This window comes from Lampetra planeri, chromosome 12 (genome assembly GCF_965212315.1).
Source record: "Lampetra planeri chromosome 12, kcLamPlan1.2.h2, whole genome shotgun sequence".
NCBI classification, from domain to species: domain Eukaryota; kingdom Metazoa; phylum Chordata; class Hyperoartia; order Petromyzontiformes; family Petromyzontidae; genus Lampetra; species Lampetra planeri.
In genome coordinates, this window is record NC_136118.1 from 9663132 (window position 1) to 9686071 (window position 22940).

General features: G+C 46.2%; 2 protein-coding genes across 5 annotated transcripts in view; one reads left to right on the forward strand and one right to left on the reverse strand.

Moving 5' to 3' along the window:
* Nucleotides 1-7269, forward strand: part of PDZD7 (PDZ domain containing 7) — a 28047-nt gene extending 20778 nt beyond the window's left edge. The window contains exons 14-15 of the mRNA XM_078599452.1: nucleotides 372-472; nucleotides 5930-7269. Of these exons, the coding sequence (XP_078455578.1) occupies nucleotides 372-472; nucleotides 5930-6079 (251 nt within the window). The 3' untranslated portion in view covers nucleotides 6080-7269. The remainder of the gene's footprint in view (nucleotides 1-371; nucleotides 473-5929) is intronic.
* Nucleotides 7270-12889: 5620 nt separating this feature from the next.
* LZTS2 (leucine zipper tumor suppressor 2) overlaps nucleotides 12890-22940 on the reverse strand; it is a 71244-nt gene continuing 61193 nt past the window's right edge. For 3 of the 4 annotated variants that reach the window (XM_078599453.1, XM_078599455.1, XM_078599454.1), the window contains exons 4-6: nucleotides 22344-22624; nucleotides 19048-19291; nucleotides 12890-17140 (exon numbers count right to left, since the gene is read on the reverse strand). In XM_078599453.1, coding sequence (XP_078455579.1) covers nucleotides 16247-17140; nucleotides 19048-19291; nucleotides 22344-22624 — 1419 coding nt within the window. In that variant the 3' untranslated portion in view covers nucleotides 12890-16246. The remainder of the gene's footprint in view (nucleotides 17141-19047; nucleotides 19292-22343; nucleotides 22625-22940) is intronic. The other variant, XM_078599456.1, reaches the window with a different exon arrangement.

Below are 22940 nucleotides of genomic sequence, written 5' to 3' on the forward strand. Positions count from 1 at the left end.
GAAAAAAATATATGAAATAAGATTTTACGAAGTAATAGACGCTCACCACCGGGAGGCAGTGTTTATCCATTATCCCTGAAGAACAATGTCGGATAAATCGAGTACCACGAGTCAAAAACAGACGGTGTCATTTTCAGTAAGGCACGCAAACTGATATTACTCCAGTGCGACTGTTATTGTCTAATAGATATTGCAATGCAGATATTATTATTTTTATTATAGATGCATAGCCAAGTGCAATAAATACAACTCCTGCAGGAAATCTCCGGATCCATCGGTGAGTGTTATCGGCGCGGAGTGGTTTTGAACGAGAGTGTTGCCAGAGTGATGTTGCCTGGTGATGTTGTTCCCTGGTGATGTTGCCACATCAGGAATGAGCATTTCTGGGGGCAGAGATATCGTGGCTCAGCCTGCCGTGAAGATTGAGAAGATCTTCCCTGGTGGAGCCGCGGCCGAGTGCCATCTGTTACAAGTGAGAAGCTCCCACGTGTCCTCCAACTCACACATCCATCTCTACATTATCAGGTCCCGATCATTACACACAAAGTGCTCTTCGCAAATTAATCACAATACCTAGTTGAACTCGTCAAGGAGCATAAACCATCACGCCAACTCCGGTCATCCTCGCAGCAGCGGCTTTTGGCGAGCCATCGAGCAAAGACGGTCACTGCATCCCTCGCAGATGCACCTTTGCGACCATCTGCTCTCGTTATGTTCCCTATGCTGAACTGGGTCCACTCCTTAATGTGGTGTCCACCACCATGTCCGTCTCTGTCGCCCTCTTGCCCTCCTGCCCACACATCTTCTAAATCCAACATCCTTCTCTGGGCACCCGATTCATTCCAGCGCGTTCGTCATTGCTCTTGTTCATCCCACACGTGGCACATAATGATTGTTTACGTTGCATAAGACACCGCAGTAAACATGCCAACGTTGGCCATGTTTACTGGGGCAACACTTACCCTGCACAAAGCTTTGCTTTGCTTTGTGCAGGACACAAAACACGCTCTCAATTTGTCTATCACTGTACATGGTCTCGGGATAAAATGCACAATTTATTAACAGGGGGCAGCCCATGAAATGATAACCCATTAACCCTTTGCGATCTGAAAATATCGACAAAAAAAGCCTTGGGCACTGTGTTGTAAATGGAGTGCTCTTACCAGTAACATCTGGCGATCCAGTCGCACTTGTTTAATAAGCCTGACTCCAAGAGTACATGTTGATACACTTGAAGGTTAAAAGCGGTCAAGAGTTTGCTTGCTTAAACAAATGCTGCTGGATATAAATTGGAACGGAAACCCCACGGGGTGGTGGAATGATTTAACATTTTCATTTGGGGAGATAAAATAACATCTTGAAATTATTTATTTAACTGCCCACAACGTTTCGCGACAGCTTATCGAGTTCTTATACCGGCGATTTATTTTTTACTACAGATGTTCTTGTTTTAAACAACAACAACAACAACAAACAATGGCAATGGAGTAAGGAATCCAGCTGTGTTTACAGCCCAGGCTATTACTGCAATAACACAAACCGTCGTAAACATTTTGCTGCCCTTTACATTGCCAAGGGTCACCTGGAGCTGCAAAATATCAACTGCTTCCTCGAGCCCGTGCCACTGTTGTTTGCATTGTGTCACCCAGCACGGCGGGGGGTGACGAGATACATAATTAATGCCCCCAGCCAACACGAGTGCTCCAGCAGCGGCGCTGCCCCTGTGCCGTTAAACATTCATGCCCTTTCTTCTTCTTCCGATCAGCGCACCAGGGGGGGTTGCCACCTGTCCTGGTTGTTTGCCAGCTCCTCTTTTTCGATGCAGCGAATCCTGGGGAATCTCTTGGGTCTTCCCGGGACGTTCTTCACGTTCTTCACGTTCTCCTCCTCCTTCTCATTCTTCTCCTTCATCTTGTGTATGATGGAACTATGGCTCAGGAGCCAAATGCCAATGTCGAGGTCCGATAGCCACGAGAGGAGCGTAAACCATCACGCAAACTCCGGTCATCCTCGCAGCGGATTTTGGCTGGCCATCGAACAAAGACGGTCGCTGCATCACACGCTCTCATATGCACTTCTGCGGCGGTCTGTGACACTCTTCCTTCACATATTAGGGAGCAACTGGAGCTGCGCACTTTTAAGTGACGATTGAGAACCAATGTCTTTAAAACTGCCTTTTTGTGTTTAGGTTGTTGTCTTCCCCCGCACCTCCGATTATAATCAAGGTTGGCTGCGTACGGTGCGAAAGAAGTTCAACATACACACAGAGGGCTTCAGCGGATAGTGTTGGTGTAGTGTTGCTCTTGCAAAGGCCTGACTCGGGTGAGCTGGCTTAAAGCCATGTGCTTAACTTGAGCCGGCTCTGAGCATGGTCCCAGGCACGCTTCACGTGTAAATCCGCCTGGCCTGTAAATAGGCTTTTGCGAAAAAACAATTCCTGGTAGGAAGCTTTCATGACTGCAGGAATCCATACTCTTTTGTTATTTCGGTAAAGCCACGTAGGTAGAAAAATGTATTGTGACTTTACCGAAAGAAGTCAAACATTCATCTCACAAAATCTAATTTTTTTCTTTTTAACACAAAGCATGTGCAGGTACCACTCGGTTGAGATAGTCATTTAGCGTGCCATTAGCACATTTTAATGTGTTGACTGGCATTGTATTTATTGTGTGCGTCCACAAAGATACACAGAGTCCATGTTCGCAAAGCAATTAAAATAATTGGGGGATATAAAAGCGCTGTGATGATGCTGCAGTTGAGATGCGGATCAAAATCCTGCTAATGGAGTTTACGCCCACTCAGGAGCAAGTAACGGGCTAATTTGATCAGTTGTGGCACTGAACACGCATGAAATTATGCAATTTTTTTTAATTGTTGTTGTTCACATGGACTATGTTTACATTTCTGTGCCATGTGATTTGGTTCTCTCTGGCGTGACGATTAGGCAACTGACATTGCATTGATCCATCAACTGACATCGATTCTCAAGCTCACAATACTTGTATCGTCAAATCGATTATTTACAATTAATACAAATGCTATAACAATGTTACAAATGAGCTCATCTATAAAGATGTACAGGTGAGACAAACAACTAAAACAATGAGAATTTAGTTTTATAGAACTACTGTACAACCACAGTGATTGTGATGTGTTGACTATAATATAGAATATGGGAAATGTTCTGAACGTATTTCACCACGCCGGCCAGTGAATATTGGGTGAAGGGGGGACGCATGACCAGTTGAGATATGACTTGCCGTCGATGTTTCAACCACCGTCGGGATTTCAACTCAGGAAGCCGGATTTAGAGCGCAGTACGCAAAGCACGACGCGGCCACTCCACCCCGCCATGTGCTATACAGAGGAGAATTATCGGGGTTACATAAGAAACACAAATCATACTTGAAGCACTACTAAGAAGACCAAATGGACACTGGCAGGCTAGTGGAGAGGACATTCAAGTGAATGAGCAGGGCGGTGTTGAGTTATTCACGTGGGAGACGCACGTTTGGCACGATGGATTGCGTATGCACGCAATTGGGAGCAATTCTCGTTGTCAGATATGTGACGTAGCAGGACATCAGGCAACACAAATCAGTGCATGGGGGATTGACACCCTCTTCCATTTGTTCCCGACATTTAATTTGCACACTTTCTCAGGGCAGCATCTAATGTACACATGGTGTCTATAAAGGTATCATCCATTATCAAATCATCCTAACGATGTCAGTTTGAGCTCGGTTGATAAAACTCGGCACACACTCGCACATTGGCTGTGTGAAGAATTTATCCGAAGAGTTTAATTCATCCTAATATCCTCATGTCCGCGACGGTGTTGGCGAGACACAACTCAAGATAAAACAAAATTATTCAGGCGTAAACCAACATCTGCGATTGTCACGGGTGGCTGCTACATGACGCTCACAATCGCTGGACCTTTTCTGTTTAAACAGTTTCATTACCCAAGAAGCACTCGGCCAACTTTTTTCACACTTCAAACTGCTAATAAAAATAATAATCGTCTAAGAATGGACACCTCTATGGACACCTTGTAAAATGGTGGTAAAGGTGCAGCCCAGTAATTGCTTGGCCCTCGCCACTGCTTCGGAAGGGACCTTCACAAGAGGAATCTCGTCGCAAGGCCCGCGGGGCCACTGACGGGCCCTGGCGACCTTCAGTGCGGCCCCCGACAATGCACAACGAGTGAAAACGGCCCTTGCAGGCGGTGTGGCGGCCCTCACACTGAACATGTCTTGTGGTCGAAAGTGGAGCCCCCTCTGCAAATTCGTGAAGAGCACTGCTAGAGAGAGCCCCCCTCTAGAGAGTATTTTACCCTCTTCCACACGGATCAGACGTCTCGGTAGAAGTTAGGAGTACAATCACTTTACCCCAACACACGTGACCTGTATCAGAATCGGTTTTTATCATTTCTGGCAATAAAACAGCTGTGCTAAGATGTTAAAGCACCGAAGAGAAACCGTTTTAGCAAGAAAACATGTTTGCATTAACCACATATACTTGTGGTGAACATGCAAACAAAAAATAACGTGCTCTGATTTAATATGGCATTGTCTTTGAAACCGATTGGTCCACACCAGAGACAGCTTTCTTTAGAGGCGAGGCTCAAACAGTGTTAGACCAGAGGACGTCGAGGGGGATTTGAGACACTTGGCCTATTATTTAATCTGCCGTACCGGGAGATCGAATCGACCTCTGGATTGCAAGTCCATCGTGCTAACCGTCACACCACGGCGGCAGTATCCCAACTCGGGAGAGTAACAGTAGAATACACTTTAACGGGAGTGATATTTGTCCAGAAGTGGCCAAGCGGTGGAAAATTTGTCATCAATTCGTGCCGTGTTGTGATTTGGTCTTTCAGATTTTCCTGCATTAAAAACTTGGAAGGTGCACCCACGGAAAATACTTTGGCCGTTATTAAAATTAAAACATTGCATACATGCAGTGCTGTATTACCTTACCGGTTTATATTACTTTTCCTAAACACATTACCATGTTTATGCAAAAAAATACATAAATTCAAACCCACATTTCACTAGACAGCATTGGGCAACGTCACCAACTCACACCAGCATGGTGAAGTATGGTAAAAACCCTCGTGACTGATGCTGCGTGGAGAGGCTTTCATCCAGCGGTGGAGTGAAAAGGGCTATACATATGCAAGTGTGTAATCTCCAAATAAGTATCTGCCCGAGCTCAAGTATCCGCTCCACTACCAGTGATTACATTTAAAACGGGTTGTTGTTGTTATTATTACGCAGCAGTGGCGTGGCTACCGAGATTCTAGGTGGACAACTGCACTGGAGTCCACGTCCACGGCCCAGGTTCTCGGCTATGAAGACGGTGCTGAGAAATTGGGACAGGGGACCACTATTTCATTTCTTGCACCCAGGGCGCCTTGCCAATCACACGACGCCACCGTTATGCAGCGTAACATTCCGAGGACGTGTTGAGGAACGTGTGTTTCCATATGAGTGTTGGCAACATCGTGGTTAGTGTGCACTGCACTTGAACCCCAATTTCCTCCAAGTTTAATTACCGCTCGTGGCCAACCGTAAGTGGCAATTATCTGAAACAGTCTTGGGCCTCCCCTAGGTGGACTCGGCCTCGAATGAATACCCGTCGAGGTGTGTGCGAACATCAGCACTGCGGAGACCAAGGCAGCCTACAGCCATGGCTCTGGCCAACACCGCCGGCTTTCACGTCGCATTCAGGGCCCTTGATAGGCGCTCGCTTTACAGCACATTCCCCTGACAGCCTGTCCAGGTGGTTTGGTGGTTGGGGGGGGGGTGGAAAAGGTGGTAGTTGGATCTCTTTTTGTCTTCCGACTGTAACGTCGACGATGGCCCCGTGGCGTATGGCGCTGTGCGTTTCTCTCTCTCTCTCCCTGCGCTCCCCATCCGCTCAGCCCGGAGTCGAGCTCATCTCGGCGGACGGCGTGAGCCTGCGCAGCGCCAGCCACTGCGAGGCCGTGGGTACCATCCGCGCCGCCTTCCGCAACAAAGCGCGAGAGCCCATGGCGCTGGTGATCAGGTGGCCCGGGCAAGCGGCCCTCTGAGATTGACGGGACACTTTTGAGTGCAGGAGAAATAAAAAAAATTTTAAGTCACGCTTTGTACGTGACTTTAAAACGGAAACAAAGGCGCCGCGGGTCGAGAGAGAAGAATCATCTACTCACAATGTGGGAGTAGAGGAAAAACAAATCATGGCAATGTGAGGTTATCTGAACCCGAGTACTTGCTTTAAAATGCTTCACAAGGTGTTGAAGATCGAGAAAAATGAAAATTCCCGACATCGGTTTAAAACTACCCTGTATTTGCAATGTGTATGGAAAAGGATTCTAAACAACACATGCGCAACTCGGAGTTGGTATAGCATTATCTGTCTGTTTCAAATATAGAATAACAATTGGTACCAATTCATGTCACGAGTAAATATTTAGAACATGACATCAAGTACAGCAAAGCCAGGCAAGTATTAGTGAGATACATTGTGTACAGTGCAGTAATCTTATCGGAGGTCAAATGGAATATTTATGGAACTATAAATTTATGGCAGCACGTTTACAAGAAAAGTCAGTACTTTATGGAAATGTACACATAAGTTGTTTATTGCTGTCATGGCAATCGGACCTTTGCCCTCGAAGACAATGGATTGTTGTTTGTGGGATTTTATTCTATTAACTTTTTTATGGATCCACCTAAGATTGTGGCCAGGATGAGGCCTACAATAATTGTGGTTGAGTAATAATTAAGCAAATCACCCTCCATTACCTATCTCTAGATACAATTGTTAATACATTTTAATGTATCAACTTATTAACCTTCCACGCTTATGTTAACCAGCAGATTTTTTTTAAGCTGGACTGGTTTCGCCCTGCTCGGGCTCATCAGCAAAGTCAGGCATGCTTGGCAAATACTGCTACGTCATGGTTCATCGGTACAAACAATAACCCCAATGTAAAATACAATCCACTAGAGCGCTAATTGAGGTTTCATATAATGGATGTGATTTACTGACAATGCTTGGCACTCAGCACTTTAAAAACTGGAAAATGAATGAATGAATCAGCGAATGTTATATTTATTGTTGCATTATTGCAATTGTATATTTGGAAGGAGAGGTTTTTTTTGCTTTAGATAATGAGAGGTTTGACAAACGTGTGCCCTGTACACTCTTGATGGTAACAGGCAGATTGAGGCACTTGGAAGTTGAAGGCTGTGATTTTGAAAATGGCAAAGCGTCTGATGACTGTAATAAAGATGCCAAGTGTGTTTCCATTTAACTGTGATGGCTCCCCTTCTTTGCCGCAATAAGACGACCAGCCATTTGCCTCGGGGTGGATTTTCTCACATTTAGGTTGCTCTTTAAAACCTGGACAAAAAAAACTCATTGTTAAATGTTCTCCTTGAAACCCACGACTACTTATAAATAATGAAGTGTAATTCAGGCATATTTAGACTTGCCCTTTGGAAGGTGAGCAATGCCAATGCTTCAGATGTATGTCTATATCAAGCATTTATAAATGCTGTTTAAAATCTAAATAATTGTGTAATTAAAATAGAAAAATCACACCATCTGGTCACATTTATTAAAATTAACAAGCTGCCAAAAATCTGCCATGTTTGTTTCTAACAAAACTCTATAAACACATTCAATGAGGTTGTGTTGTCATACACGTTGATGATTAAACCCAGATCATGCTTCGTCATCAGCTGAAGTTGTGAATTACGGTCACGTAGATGCGCAGCTACATCTGTGCAGCTACATCTGTGCAGCTCATCATCCACTTCACCAACATGCTGGTTAGTGCATGTTGGTGAAGGGCACACAGGGGAGCACTTCGCCAATGTATTTTTCTGCACTGCCCTTTGCTGACCACCGTCTAGCCACGCAGCCACGCTGTTATGCACGATGGTCACCCATCCAAACACGATGCAGGTTCAACCGTGCTCAGCTTCGAACAAGATGGGACACATTCCGGGTGAATTGGTCACAGGCATACTGCATACACACGATATTAAATGGGTATGGCAACATACCTTCAATTCGGCACGGAGGTTTTGACAACCAATATGATTCACAATGGATTTTATGGGTTAGGTAATGCTGCACATTACATGTAATTGGGTTATTACCTTGTGCCGCCACTCGTTAAACAAATTCAAATACAGAATGGGAGCATTGGTGCAGCGGTTCATGAACTAACCTCAGCGGCAACTGATCAAATACTGATCAAAAACCCACGCTGGCAAATGTGACGTGAGGTGAAAATAACCCCCATGACCGGGATGGCACAGAGAGGCCTTCATTCAGCTACGAATTGACAAAGTAAACTGTGTTAATAAGTAATGCCTGGAGCGGCTGCAGGGGGTGCCATGAACCCATTACATATCACATGTAAGAACATTACAAACGTTTGATTCCTACACATGGCATGACATTGCATGCACCGCGAGCTTAGGGATCAATACATAAAGCAGTGCATGGTTACAGCCCCGAAAGTAGCCACGTGGACTCGCGTTCAGTAACCGAGAAGGCCCATGACGCCATTGATAACACTCTGTAACACAAGTTTTGTTCCTGGGTACTAAGTGCTATTTTTTATTGCTTATGCCTAAAAAGTACAGAAAACGGCTTTTATTCCCCACAAACGTTGCTTTCGTGACCAGGACTTTACGTGAAAGAATGACACAGATGCACACCACGTTTTCTCATTGAAAATAGGTGAATTTCAAAATATCACTGTCCTGGTCACAAAAGCAAAGTTTGTGGTGGAATAATTGCCATTTTCTGTACTTTTGAGGCATAAGCAATTAGGAAATAACACTTACTACCCAGGATTTTTTTTTTCACAGTGTAATGGAAGGGGCATTAGACCATACCGCTCCTCTCATGTCTAAAGCTCTGTGGGGGGGGGGGGGGCTGATTGCCCCCACCCGTTCCCTCGATTCCCATTCGTTAGCGGCACTGCGCATTTCTTCACTTTCGGGGGTGCGGGGTGCGGCCAGACTTTACTGCCCGAGTTGCGGGGGGGGGGCAATCGTTAGATTTCAAAATCCCCCCCCCCCCCTCGTTTGAGTTGGGACGCACTTAGCATTGTGTCACGTAAATAGTGGAGGTAGCAGAGAGAGAGAGACGTGAGAGACGAGGCACTCGGCACACTGTACGTTACTTAGTCGAGATATACGGCTCCGTTAGAATTATGCACGCGATGAGAATGATGGGTCCGACATTTATCGGGCTGCAATCGCCGCGTGACAGATTAGAACCACTTAAAGTAATGGACGAAAGTGTGGTGGGGTTTTTTTTCTCTCGCTCTCTTTCTCTCTCTCCACAATTTCTGATTACATTTCATGATATAGTAAAGGCTCCTGTGTATGCATTCCTTTATTTTCAACATTATTGTGTCGCCCCCCCCAACCCCGGCAAGAGGCTGGAGTGTGCCTATTCCCTGCTTTGTGATATATTGCTGACTGTGTTTGAGGTTGTATAAGGGTCCTACAGAAATACCGTTACAAGGCTCATGCATAGCTGGTGATTTCAAGGGGAAGCATGGACCAAAACATTATTTTTGTTGTATTAAATTCTGAATTATTACTACAAGAACCAATGTATTCTAAAGAGGAAGCGTAAATACCGTATATCGTAATGCGAAGGTATTTGGTATATTGGCGTACAATAATTTACACTGTATATTATGTACATTGAGATTGCTTTTACATGATCGACTTATCTCAAACCTCAGATTTGTTGTGATATTCCAACCAGCATCTCCAGAATCTCCAAAGCTTATGCAGTAATGCTCGATGATAAGTGCTCATCATCATTATCAGCCTTGGGCAGTCTATTTTCTGAAGGCCTCCATCAAAGCCACCACCATCTCTCACGCTCCTGTGATGTAACAATCCACCTGGCAGCTGCACGCGAGTTGATTTCATCGTCCTCTCGGCTCCGTCCCATTACTTTGCCACCATGGTCACCAATCTTTGACGATCGACCATCATCTGTTCTAGCGACGCGTTCGGCCCAAGTCCACTTACTTTACTTATAGGTCTGAATGATGCCAGGCTCGGTGGATCACACACAAATGTTGTGAAACTTCCTTTTCATGGGTGTTGCAGTGCCATGCTCTGGCTTTCCAGGAAAAGGGGATACGGCAAATGTAAACTAATCCCCATCTTTCGATTTAAAGCTTTCGTGACTGCAGGGATTCATCTTCTTGGTTCTTTCGGTAAAGTCACGTAGAAGGGAAGTAATAAAATAATAAAAATAAAACATAATAAAATAATTGTATTATTATATTTTATTTTTATTATTTTATTACTTCCCTTCTACGTAATAATAAAAATAAAACATAATAAAAGAATTTTATTATTATGTTTTATTTTTATTATTTTATTACTTCCCTTCTACGTAATAATAAAAATAAAACATAATAAAATAATTTTATTATTATGTTTTATTTTTATTATTTTATTACTTCCCTTCTACGTGACTTTACCGAAAGAACCAAGAAGATTAATCCCCATCTGTATCAATCTGTACGAGATAGGCTATTGCCCCCTCGCATGTCTGGGTTTTCACCGGGTGGTCTGATGGCCTCCCACGTGTATAAACACATTAACTGGTTAAAAACATCTTATTATATAGAGAACCACAGAGCTTTGGCAATTGTTGGTGTTGGCTCACTGCCTGGATGCGCTTTCCATTGCCGTTCCTCACGCCTCCCTGCGTTACGAATGGTAAAACTTTGTGAGATGTATTTTGCATGAATGATGCAATATAAAACTAAAACATTGTATTATCATCATCATCTCATCTAGCGACGTGTTCTCCCCAAGTCAACTTGTTTTCCTTCTTAGCAGACTGAATGATGCCATGAACAAAATACCTCTACGGGTGTAGCAATATTGCACAAGGTATAATTTTTCATGACAAAATGTACATATTAAAAAGAAGGCAAGTGACAGGGTTGTTCAGGACGCTGGGATGCACAAAGATGTTTTCATATTGCAGCAGCTAAATGCCATTATTATTATTCTGTCAAAATCCTGCACAATTCGAGGCATAAGCAGGGTAGCTGCTCATAACGGAGGCCCTGTTGGTTGCAATGAATTACACACTTACATTTTATACATGAGAACGTTATGAGGCAGACTGGAAGGCTTGTTTACAAGAATGCCCCTAATTGTGTTCAGGAAATGAGGACTTTTTTTGTGCCAAGTTAATGTGACCATGGAGGCCCTGATAGCAGAGCACACAGCAGTCTCGATTGTGAGGCTGCTGTTAGATTATTTTTTTAAATTCGGGTGTGCGTGCCATTTAACGACGGGCAGGAAACATTAAATCGCACGAGCGCACTGCCGAGTGGTGAAAAATTACACGATTTCGGCGGATAATTTAAAGGGGGTAAATGCGGTAGCGAACCACCTGATATAAAAAAAAACACATTCATCCATCATCAGCCATAATCACCGCTACTGGATGCAGGCATCCCCAACGCCGTTGGCTCTCATTTCACAAACGCTTGAGGAATCATTTACAGCTCTTAGAAAATGCAGTGCAGGATAAAGAAGGCATCTCCCAACCCCGTGTCACCATTGTTTGACCATGTTGCATGTGGAGGTGCTGTCTTCCGAGTGGCTAAGATTAACACAAATAATGAGTCTGTCTTAAAACGAACTACTTAATGATTTAGACGCATGCACACCCACTTTGTCACAAGCATAATGAACACCAATGACACTCCACTTGCCTGCAGCGGCCCTATGATTACCGTGTTTAGGATGAGTCACAAATCTACCTAAGCAGACCTACACATTATGACGATTTTAATTTCTACCCGACTTTCATTCCTCCCACACTAATGGGCCAATTTTTTTGCTTTGTGATGAACAGGCGAGGTCTCATTTGTGAGGGCTTAATTATAAAGCAGCATACATGCCCTGCCATTCCTAACCACAGTTCCCTTTTTTCCCCCTTTTGTCAATCCACTCCTGAATGAAGGCCTCCCCACATCACATTCGCCACGGGGGTTGACGATGCTTGACCATGCTCGTTTTTTTTAGAAAGCATGTCATGAGTAGTTTATAATACTATGGACTAGCCTGTAATTTAACTGGCCTCGTCTGGTATATCAGCGGGAATACCAGGTGTTGTAGCTGTGGGGCTGTGAGCTATCCCGATGATGGCAGGACAGCAATACTTTCAATCTGCAGATTCGCCCTGTCTGTGGATTGAATCTATCTGTGTGGAGCTTTGACCGTTATCCTCTTGTATTCGTGGTGGGTTTTCTTCAAAAATTGCAGTTTCCTTTCACATGCCAAGTAGTCATGAACAATTAAAATTAATAAAAGTAAAATAAAATAAAAATCACGACGTTTCGGAGGCAACACAAGCCTCCGTATTCAGGTGGAACCGTCACAGCACGATTGCTGTATCAAGTAAGAGGAAACGTCATGATTTTTATTTTATTTCACTTTTATTAATTTTAATTTTGTACCTACGTGACTTTACCGAAAAAACCTAAGAATATGAATCCTTGCAGTCACGAAAGCTTCAAATCTAGAGTCATGAACAAATTTGGCCAAACATCCAGATGCAGGAGCACCTGATTGGAAAAGTCTTCAAAAGTCAATGAGAATGTCTGATGTAAAATATAGGGCAATTTTACCACGGTTTATGACAGTATGTTTTTCTTTCGACAAATGCACATGTATATATTTTTTTAAAGTACACACAATGACTTCGAATCAGTGTTTGGAAATCAGCTTAGAATCTCATCGACGATAATGTTGGAGCCAACAACGGCAGTTGAGATAGACGCAACGCACAAAACATGCACCACGAGGACGCGAAACTTGCGCGAGTTTAAGTTCACTTAAGTTTATTTACAAAAGGTGTTACACGTGTGCAAGCACTCTCTGTCCAGCCATGCAGAGCCAATGTACACATGCCACAGACATCCTGGCTCCAATTATGGAAGCACCAAGTACAAAAATAACATGGCTACAAAGTCTGGGCACAATGGCGGCAGCGGTGAAAGGTGTGACACAATAATGCTTGGCAGGTTTGCACTACCCCCCCCCGTCACACTCGAAGCACACCGCTATAGCAATACTATCGTCGATCCAGCAGCATCAACAGCCTCGTCCGCTATTTCTCTTGCAACGACACCGCAGGGTATGCGTGTGCACACGACGCTCGCAATCGTAGGCAGCGTCGGGAACTCCTTAACGCGGAGAGAGTTGCCGAAACGAACCTCGAAGAGGTCACGAGATGTAGCCTTCGAAAAATGTCGCGAGACAATTTACAGAGCGTTGAGCAGAGTAAACCGGTGAAAAATCCTTCATACCCACCATGGGGAATAGCTCCTAAATCTGCATCATGTCCTCATCTCAAGAAGTCGCTAGATATGTAACTTAGTCGTTTCGACAAGCTTTCCACGAGAGAAACCCAACAAGTAGCTAGATCTAGCAACAAGATCGATAAGTTGGCAACACTGAATACAGGCCCCTAAGTTAACGACATCATATTTATGTACTGTATTTTTATCCTGTTAAGTTTCCTACTTTTGGGATTTTATTTATATTGCATAAACGGTTGTTTTATATGCTGTATTGTGTATATGTATACTATGAGGACATGTGTAATATGGGAAATAGATCAAAAATTCTCAGTAACATAATGTCCTTAATTGAAAATGAAAAAAAATTACAGTTGTGGACTATGAAAAGCATCATGTACGACGATCAATTCAACTACAAACGGCGACTTTTAAAACGCTCAGAAGTGAAACATAAGATTGGCAAATTGCTTTGTATTAATTATTGCTAAAATATTAATACTTAAATAAATAAAAAGGGAACACATATTCCAACACGTTGGAAGCCTCAAGGCAGGAGAGATAAACAATTGAACCCACATTTAAACTACAGCTCAGCTTAACACACCAGCTGTTGTCTTAGCCATTTACTATTTGAAACATGGGTCAAACATTACGAGTTCTGAGGGCAGTGGCTCTCAACCTGTGGGATGCACCCCCTAGGAGGCCTAGAGGGCGCAGGCTGCGGCGTGGATACCGTGCAGGATGCATCGTGAATGTGGCCGGGGAACGTCAGCGTCACATCACATGATGTGGTAACAAAACACTAATGCAGTATGGGAGTCTGAGGCTGAGGGGGCGGAACAACAAAATGGTTGAGAACCACTGTCATACAAAAGGTGTTATGTGTTTACACCCAGTCGCCAATAATTAGCAAACTATAAAACCCAAGTAGCCACAATCACATGACACAGACATTTTACACAATCACCAGCTGGAAACATTCTGTGAGATTTTGGTACGTACAAAATATGTAATTTCTGTAGTTAGCCTCGAGTGGACTCTTTTGAAAAATGTTGAGTATGAGGTACTGTATATACCAAATCGAGTCCATATGCAGAGTCCCCCGTGGACTTTGGTGATGAAGCAATTTCTATCGAGTGAAAAACAATAAGCAAACATTTACCGTACAGTGTATATAGCAGTGCACCAAAATGTGTACGACGTCTTTACAGAGCTTTGACTAGGCGAGCCTGAATCCACGGCACTGTAAATGAGCAGCACCACGATATTGAAGGGTGTGAGAATCATGGCCTTCAAAACGCATTTAAAGATATTCACGACTGGCATTTTTAGACGTATTATTTTCACGTACAAATGCGAGTGGTCATTAAGCCGCGACAGTCGACGATTATACGAAACACGCTCGAAGCCGCATAAGTACGGCGGGGAAGGATGTAGCATGTTGGACAAGACCGCCGTGTATTCGAGCGAGCAAAGCTAGTCAGTTAACCGCCGAACACGGAGCGCGTCTTCAGCGGGGATTCGGAATTCTTTGGAAACTCGCACATATGGCACCGACGACAACTTCGTCTCGTTCATCGTTGACACCGTTTGCGGGAACACATGCACATTTACACAACGTAATGGTAGGTTTTTACCCTTTTAACTGGTACAAAACTGACACCTTTATTCAAGGCATCATGTTTGCAATGACCACAACACAAGTAGTCAATAAAGCAAACAAAAAGAAGCAACTCTGATAAGGATAATATATTTTGCCACTGTTAAAAGAGATCTCATAGTGTAAATGTTTACCCCGAACTCTCAATACTCTGATATTGCACTGTTTTTGAGTTGTACGCCTTCTGGTGTCATCTGGCCCTACACCAATGGGGACTAGGCTCTAAAGAAAGCCGTCTCGGGTGTGGGCCAATCAACTTCAAGGACAGTGCATATTATCATCCTTATCAGAGTTGCTTCTTTTTGTTTGCTTTTTTGACTACTTGTGTTGTGGTCATTGCAAACATGATGCCTTGAATAAAGGTGTCAGTTTTGTACCAGTTAAAAGGGTAAAAACCTACCATTATATTTTGCCACTGGTAAAAGAGATCTCATAGTGTAAATATTTACACAACGGTTTGACGTTAATTCAGCAACAATGGGGTAACCATGCAAGCACGTAGAAAAAAAACACGCACAAATATTCACATTTTCGTCATGACGGTGGTAGAAACATGAATGTCCACGTAACCTCTACAACGTAGAAAAAGCTACATTACAAACCTACACAAGGACATCTGCGAGGGTTTGACAGCCATCACCAATATATACAAACCGGCGAGCTGCAATATGTACACGTATAATGGCGGTCATGTGCTTGTCCAAACCGAACTAGATGTGCTTATTCCACTGTCTGTTTACAGTAAGTGCAAGCGAACACTGATGAATAAATATTGCCTCGGGTTATGGCAAGAGATAAATACTGTACTGCAGAGAATTAACGAAGTACAAGGACAGACAGATACACACACACACACACGCGCGGGTCAGGAAAGTAATTTTCACAATGAACTATCTGTAGCATTTTGGGGGTAGAATATTCCATCCCCCATCACAGCGGGCATCCCGTTTACCAGGAAGTTGAATTAAAGTCATCTCACGGACTTTGCAATGTAAATATTTTGCAATGTTAAAAAGAAAACTGGTTTCGGTGTGACAACATTCTGCTCTTGGCCATAAGGTCAATAGAAATCAATCATTAATTAAGGCTCCATTCTTCGTGGTGCACATTTCTCAGGGGCAGAGATGGCGACTGGTCGATTGTCTGTCTGGCGCTCCCTTCGTAAACAAACGCGCCAAGTCCCTGCCGTGCAGCACAGCCGTCGAGCGGTGCCGTCAGATTTCAGTCGGAGCCACCGCAGAGACCACGGCGCCGGTAGTCGCCGCGTTCTTGTAAGAAAACTCGCTGTGAGCGTCCACCTCCTCCATGTCCCTGCTCTCCAGCTCGGCCGCCATGCGCCTCACCTCGTCCTCCAGCGCGCGGTTCCTCTGGAAGGTCTGCAGGTAGCTCTGCTGCAGCTGCCGCTGGTAGCGGATCACCTTGTCCTTCTCCTCGAGCCACACGCGCCGCTCCTCCTCGAACGCGCCCGCCTGCTCGCCGAGCTTCTCGCGCAGGGCCTCCACCTCCACCTGCATCCTGCTAACGTCGCGCCGCAGGCCCTGCAGCCGGCTCTCCGCCTCCGACCCGTCCCCCGCGCTTCCGCTGCGGTCGTCGCCCTCGGGCGGGAGCTCCGTCAGGCCCCGCGTGCCGACGGGTGGCTTCCCTGGCCCCGGTTGCGCTCCGTCGGTCCTGTTTTCCCCACGGCGGTTTTCGGCCTCCTCCGCCTCACCCTCTTCGTCGTCCTCCTCCTCATCCTCGCGCACCCTTCTGTCCGCGTCGTCAATGCCACGGCCGCCGCCACCGCCGGCGGGGGGGGCGGCCGCGACGTCCGCCAGCTTGCGGCGGAGCTCGGCCGCCTGCGCCTCGTTTTGGGCCAGCTTCTCGCGGAGCAGCGCGGCCTCGCTGGCGCGGCGCTGCAGCTCGTTGGCGCACACCTCGAGCTCGGCCGTCTTGGCGTGGAGTCGGGCCTGCAGGGCGCGCGTCTGCTCGTCGCGCGAGGCCAGCTCGGAGCGCGCGTCGCGTGCCTGCGCGCGCACCGCGAGCAGCTCGCCGAGGCGACCCGCCAGCTCCGCCTGGGCCTCCTTGAGCTGCTGCTTGAGCAGGGAGATCTCCCCCGACTTCTGGCACACCTGTGGCACGCCGTCGTCAGAAACACACCGAGGACTCTGAAAATTAAAATTTTTAAATTCGAGAAAGGGGGGGAAATTATATGAGGGACGAACGAAACCCGACAAAAAAAAGGGGCACACGCGTGGGGGAAGAGACGAACGTGACGAGTCAGGGTTTTCCAACGTGTTTACACCTGAGATGGACCACGAGAACGTACGCAGTCGTATTGTCGCACACCTGGAAATACAGCCATACAATTACCGTAGCTTACCGTAGGTTACAACGTTGGCATGTAACATCTCTTAACACTCTGATATCCGTGATTGAGAAGAGAATGTAAAACATGAAATCGTACTGTGCCCACCCACACGTGTACACATTGCACATGGGTTTGCCTGTATCTGGATCTGATAAACCCACGCTAATATTGACACTGCCGACACTCATTCCCCTCCACGTAGGCCCCGAGCAAAACATAAAAGGAGCTATGCTCTGATTAAGGGATACTGGTCGCAAATGGACTCATTGTGTCCTGGACGGAGAGAGCGAAAACAAAGACAAAGATCCTCTCCGTACAGCGCTAACAGACTTTTGGGGCAAGTGCTGTTAGCGAGTAGCACCGATGAAGGCCGGCACGGCACACGAGGGGGTGGGGGGTGGCCAGCACCACACAGAGCAGATGGCAACACTCACTCAAAGTGCGAGTGGTCACAACAACAGTCGTCTCCATGCTAATGGGGTGAATGAAACTCCTTCCATCGCTACAGTATATCTATTATCCATTCCTCCTAAAATCAATCAGTTCACGTTCCTGTTATCCTGGCCGTCAGCTGCCGCACGACACAAAGCTTTTGCCCGGATAAGTTTTCCTCAATATATTCGTTTTCTTTGTAAGGCAGTGTTACTGAGGAATGTTTCGAGCCGTTTGTCATTTCTGCTTGTGCACCGCTGCGCCAATGCAGGATCGCCAAATAAATTGTCCGGGTAAGATGGGTGGCCGATTCGTTGTGGCAAATGTTTTTCTATACTCCCAGTCTTCGCACGGACGGACGAGTCACCCAGAAGTGATGTCAACGAAGTGCTGAATGCATCTCATTATCCTCGCCTCTCGAGTTTAAAACGCACCTCTTCTACATTGCCCATTCTATTCCTCTTCCCTCACCCCCCCCTCAATACCCCCCCCCCCACCATCCACTCCCCTAACCCCAAACTCACCCTGCTCTATCGTGGTCACCCTTTCCGTATCCCTTGAACATCCCGCGCCATCTAAATAATGTATTTATACAGCTTTATTTTATTATGTGAAGTGCCTTGAGCTGAAGTGTTCTATAAATAAAAAATAAGGAGTCAGCTGGAGGTGATAGCACATTTTTTCCTTTTACGTGTTCATCTGCACTCTGTGTATACATATACTGTGCGGGTCACTCGGGTTATTTGACGAGACTTCATCACACTGGTCAGTGCAAATTGGTGAAGGCGGGGAGCATGAAAGTACAGTATAACAATGAAATGTGCTGCATTCCCTCCGACTGCTTGCCACGTAGCCACGGAAACCTGTCGATCCAAGCAACATCCAGATTCACCCCTGCTCAAGCTTTTTAAGCCTAGTGAGATCGGACGCGTGTCAGCCGATTTGGTCAAACTGACGTTTCACCGTTTGGATGATGAGGAGCAATCTGTGCGGACACACACACACACGTGACAGGATTCGCACCGAACACGCCCGGAGAAGTGGCGTCTCTCTTTACTCGTACATGCGCGGCCGCTCTTAATGCGGCGGTGCGCTAAGCGATGGCAGCGACGCGTTACGTCGTAGTAGACAGCAGCGGTGCGTTTCGCCGAACTTCTTTGCGCACCGTACGTAGGCCAACCGTGCTTAAATTGGAGGTGCGGGAACACGGGTGGCGCAGCTGTGCGTTAACGTCACCTCCCACTTGGTCTCCTCCAGGCGTGGGGCCAGCTCGTTCTGCTGGCGCTGGAACGCGGAGCAGTGCTTCTCCAGCGTCTGGCAGTTCCCCTGCATGCGGGCCACCTCGTCCTGCAGGCGCCCCACCTCCTCCTGCAGCCGGCGCTTCTCCTGCGTCAGCTGGAACACCTGCAGCTGCGCCATGTGCTGCGCCCGCTGAGCCTTCTGCCCGGCCTGGCGCAGGCGTGCCCCGTACGCCTGCCTGCTGGTCCACGAGCGGAAATTGTGGCATTGGGGTGGGGGGCGGGGGACGGGGGAGGCAAGGGTCAACAAGGAATGGTCGGGCGTGAGGCTGGTGGTAGTGTTGGGTGGCAGAGAGACGTACGAGAGGTAGAGGGTGCACGTTTGAGTTGAGATGGACAGCGGCTTTTGGCGAGCGATAGAACAAAGACGGGTACTGCATAGCATCCCTTTCAGATGCGCTTCTGCGGCCGTCTGGAATGCTCTACCTTCCGATGTTAATAAGCCACTTGCAGCTATGCAATTTTAAATCTAGAATGAAAACGAATTTCTTTAGAACTGTTGTGTTTGTTGTCCTTCCCCCGTACCTCTGATTAGCACGGTTGGCTACTTACAGTGCAAAAGAAGTTCAACATACAGACACAATAAGAAGAGGGCATGAAAATACAGAAGGTGGCAGAGTGAGCTCATAAGAATGAAGAGGAGATGTGTGCATGGGAAACAATATGTATGTAAATATAACAAGTTACATAATGTCACACTCATACATTATATGAAAGCAGGGTGGGAAGTGGCATTAAAATAAAAGCATCCTCTACACATACGAATACACAAAGATAAAGATCCCCCGTGTAGCCTGAACAGATTTTTGGGTGAAGTGCTGTTCGCGAACACCTATGAAGGCCGGCACGGCACGTGAGGGGGTGGGGGGTAGGCAACACCATGCCCTGCAGCCTTTGTATCCCCAGTGGCGATGTTTACACACTGCACCAGGTACTCATTTGAGGCCAAGCCGACCTAGAGGAAGCCCAGGACCGGTTTAGATAATCGTCACCGGTGTTGACCGAGCGGGAATCGAACCCAGGCCACCACTTACTACCAACTGCCTACAGTATTGAGTTTGTCTTAATTCTTTCGCAGCAGATGTAACTATAGCTGCACACATTGTTTTTTTGCATATGATCACACAATTTCGTGTGGTGATGGATAAATATTAATTAAACCTTTCCTTGATATGCAGAGTGCTACACTATTTTCCAGCTTTAGGTAATCCGCATCACTTTACTATAGACTGTACTTTCAATTGTGCTGGAGTGATGTTGGAAACAGTGAATATACAAACTTTGACATAACATTCCTATTTGTCATGGTTTTTTCTTGTATTATCACATTTTTGGGAGATGCCCAAAGATCCATATCAGCATGATGTTACATTTTCCTGCTACAAGCATCCTCCCAACATTTTCCAAGTATTACATCGTTTAGAATTCTGCCTCTACCATATATTGTAAATATATTTATAACCATGTTTTTTCTTCCCCATAAAAAACTTTTATCGCACCAAGATGTGGCACGAGCCGTGAGAAGCAAAGACTGGACTTCCAGATGTATGCAGTGAGAGATCTGGAGACATTACAAGGAGATCCATTAAAGGTTTTTTTTGGGTTAGATCGCGTGAATATAAAAGTGTCGTTAAACCTGCCACCGCCCGACACAGCCAATTACTAAGGTTTGTCACGTAAACAGAACATGCCAATTAGTTACTCGTTCAGCACACCAATTAGTTACGAATTACTAATTGGCTGTGCCGGGTGGTGGAGGGTTTAACGACACATTTGTATGCACACGATCTAACCCAAAAAAACCTCCATTATGGATATTGTTCGAGAAAGGCTACTGCGTGTTAAACATTGCAAGGATGTATGGAGGGAGACAAATACAGCATGAGAGGTGTGAGAGGTAGAAAGAGACGAACAGGTTTAGGATAAACAGACAGCATGAAGTGAAGTGTGTTCTGGGAAGAAACATTATTCTCTGGTCCATGATTTTCTCTGGTTCATGATGTAAAATTTCTCTGGAACTCCTGGAGAATCTCGGAATGGGGTTTCGCTGTAATTATAATGCGAGTGCAATTGAAGTTTCGCTTAATTACACTCACAGCCAAATAAAACCAACCGATTTGCATTACAACTGAATGAACAATATTTCCTGATGCTTATATAGCATAAATAATAATTCTTATCGTTTGAGATGGTTTAAACTTTTTATTTTTTGCGATATAATGCTTTGGCTTTGGTGCATTCAGAACAATAACAAAACGTCAAAACATCCATCAATAACTCTGCCCTGAAAGGAACGAATAAAGATATGCATTAGCCAACATTTCAGCCAATGGCCCTTCATCATACCTCTCTGCTTTGTGGTTAATTTGGATAACAAGCCTCATAATAAGCCCCATAACAAGCCCCGATAAGAAAACCAACCTTCGGTTGAGCAGCCATTGCCGTAAATTATCCACCCCACCACCTACACACATTCCATGTGAAGACAGCGGCAGCACAAAGCTGCGCAGTTATTTTTTGTGGGTTATTTAAGTGCCCCAAGGGTCCAAGCAAATCCAACAAATCAGGAATGACGAGAATTCCATGCCAAAGTCACTGACATACGAGGCACAAGTTTTAATGAACATCCCTTCTTTAATTGCATCATGCCACCTAATTTATCACTTGCCGACCATATTTTATACGGCGCGGATGAGGCTGCGGAGGCATGTGTGGAGCATGTTCGGTGGCCGCTATTTTGGGCTTCTCTGAATAATATATTTTTTATGACTGCTTCAATGGCCAGATATAAATCGTTACACGGGCGGAAATTCTCAGCCGCGTCATACCTCAGCTCAGCAAGCCTGGCCCTCGACAGCACTCGGCCCTTGGTATTTGCAGATTTGCAACCCAGAGGAGCCACAATAAAAAAAGATATACTACGTGTGAAATGGAAGGATCCCGGACCCAATGGTGCACTGACCAGACAAATTTTTTTTGTATTATTAAGAGAAAAAAAAAATTTCCTTGGCAGCTATCACCACCCACAGTCAACGGCTTATAGAGAGAAAAAGTAATGGTGGCGAGGTCATGTGACAGGGTGCCTCAACCAGTAGAGGTTGTGCATTTTCGTGTTTTCTCTGTACACCTAAAGAATTCAGCTACGGGGAACTTGCCAAATGCAGGAGACAACAACGCGGGAGACAGTCGTATCAACCAAACAACGCCAAAAAATCCATTCCCTCAGCGTCGTACCTCAGCTCGGCAAGCTCAGCCTCCGAGGGCCCGGGCCCTCGGTCGTCGCGGGCGTAGGGGACGGTCGGGCCGCCCTCGCCGCCCGCCTGCCGCGTCCACCGCCGCCGGAACTCCTCCTCCACGTCGTACGGGTCGTCGGAGCACGGCGACTGGTCGCACGAGCCCCCCGCCTCGCTGCCGCCAGTGCCCGTCGGCCGCCGTCCCCCCCCTTTGCCGCCGCTGCTGCTGGAGGAGGAGCCGCGGCCGCTGTCCAGCGTGGAGCCGCCGCTGAGCATCCCTGACTGCGCGGGGGGGTGGGGGGGGGAGAACCACGACGCGAGCGGGGTGAGCGGACAGACGGGCAAACGGACGAGCGAGCGAGCGAGCAGAAGAGGTGGCAGCGCACGGGCGAGCGCGGGGTGCGAGGATAAAGTGTGCGCGCTAGCGTGGGCGGACGCGCGCGGCAAACGACTCGCAGAGATGATGCGTGCGCGCTCTTGCAAACGTACATCGGAGAGAACAAATCATGCGGTCATGAGAATGGGTCCACGTGCCTCGTGGTTTTAACAGCTCTGAGTGTGTGCGTGTGTGCGTGTATGTGTGAAACGCTCGTGAATG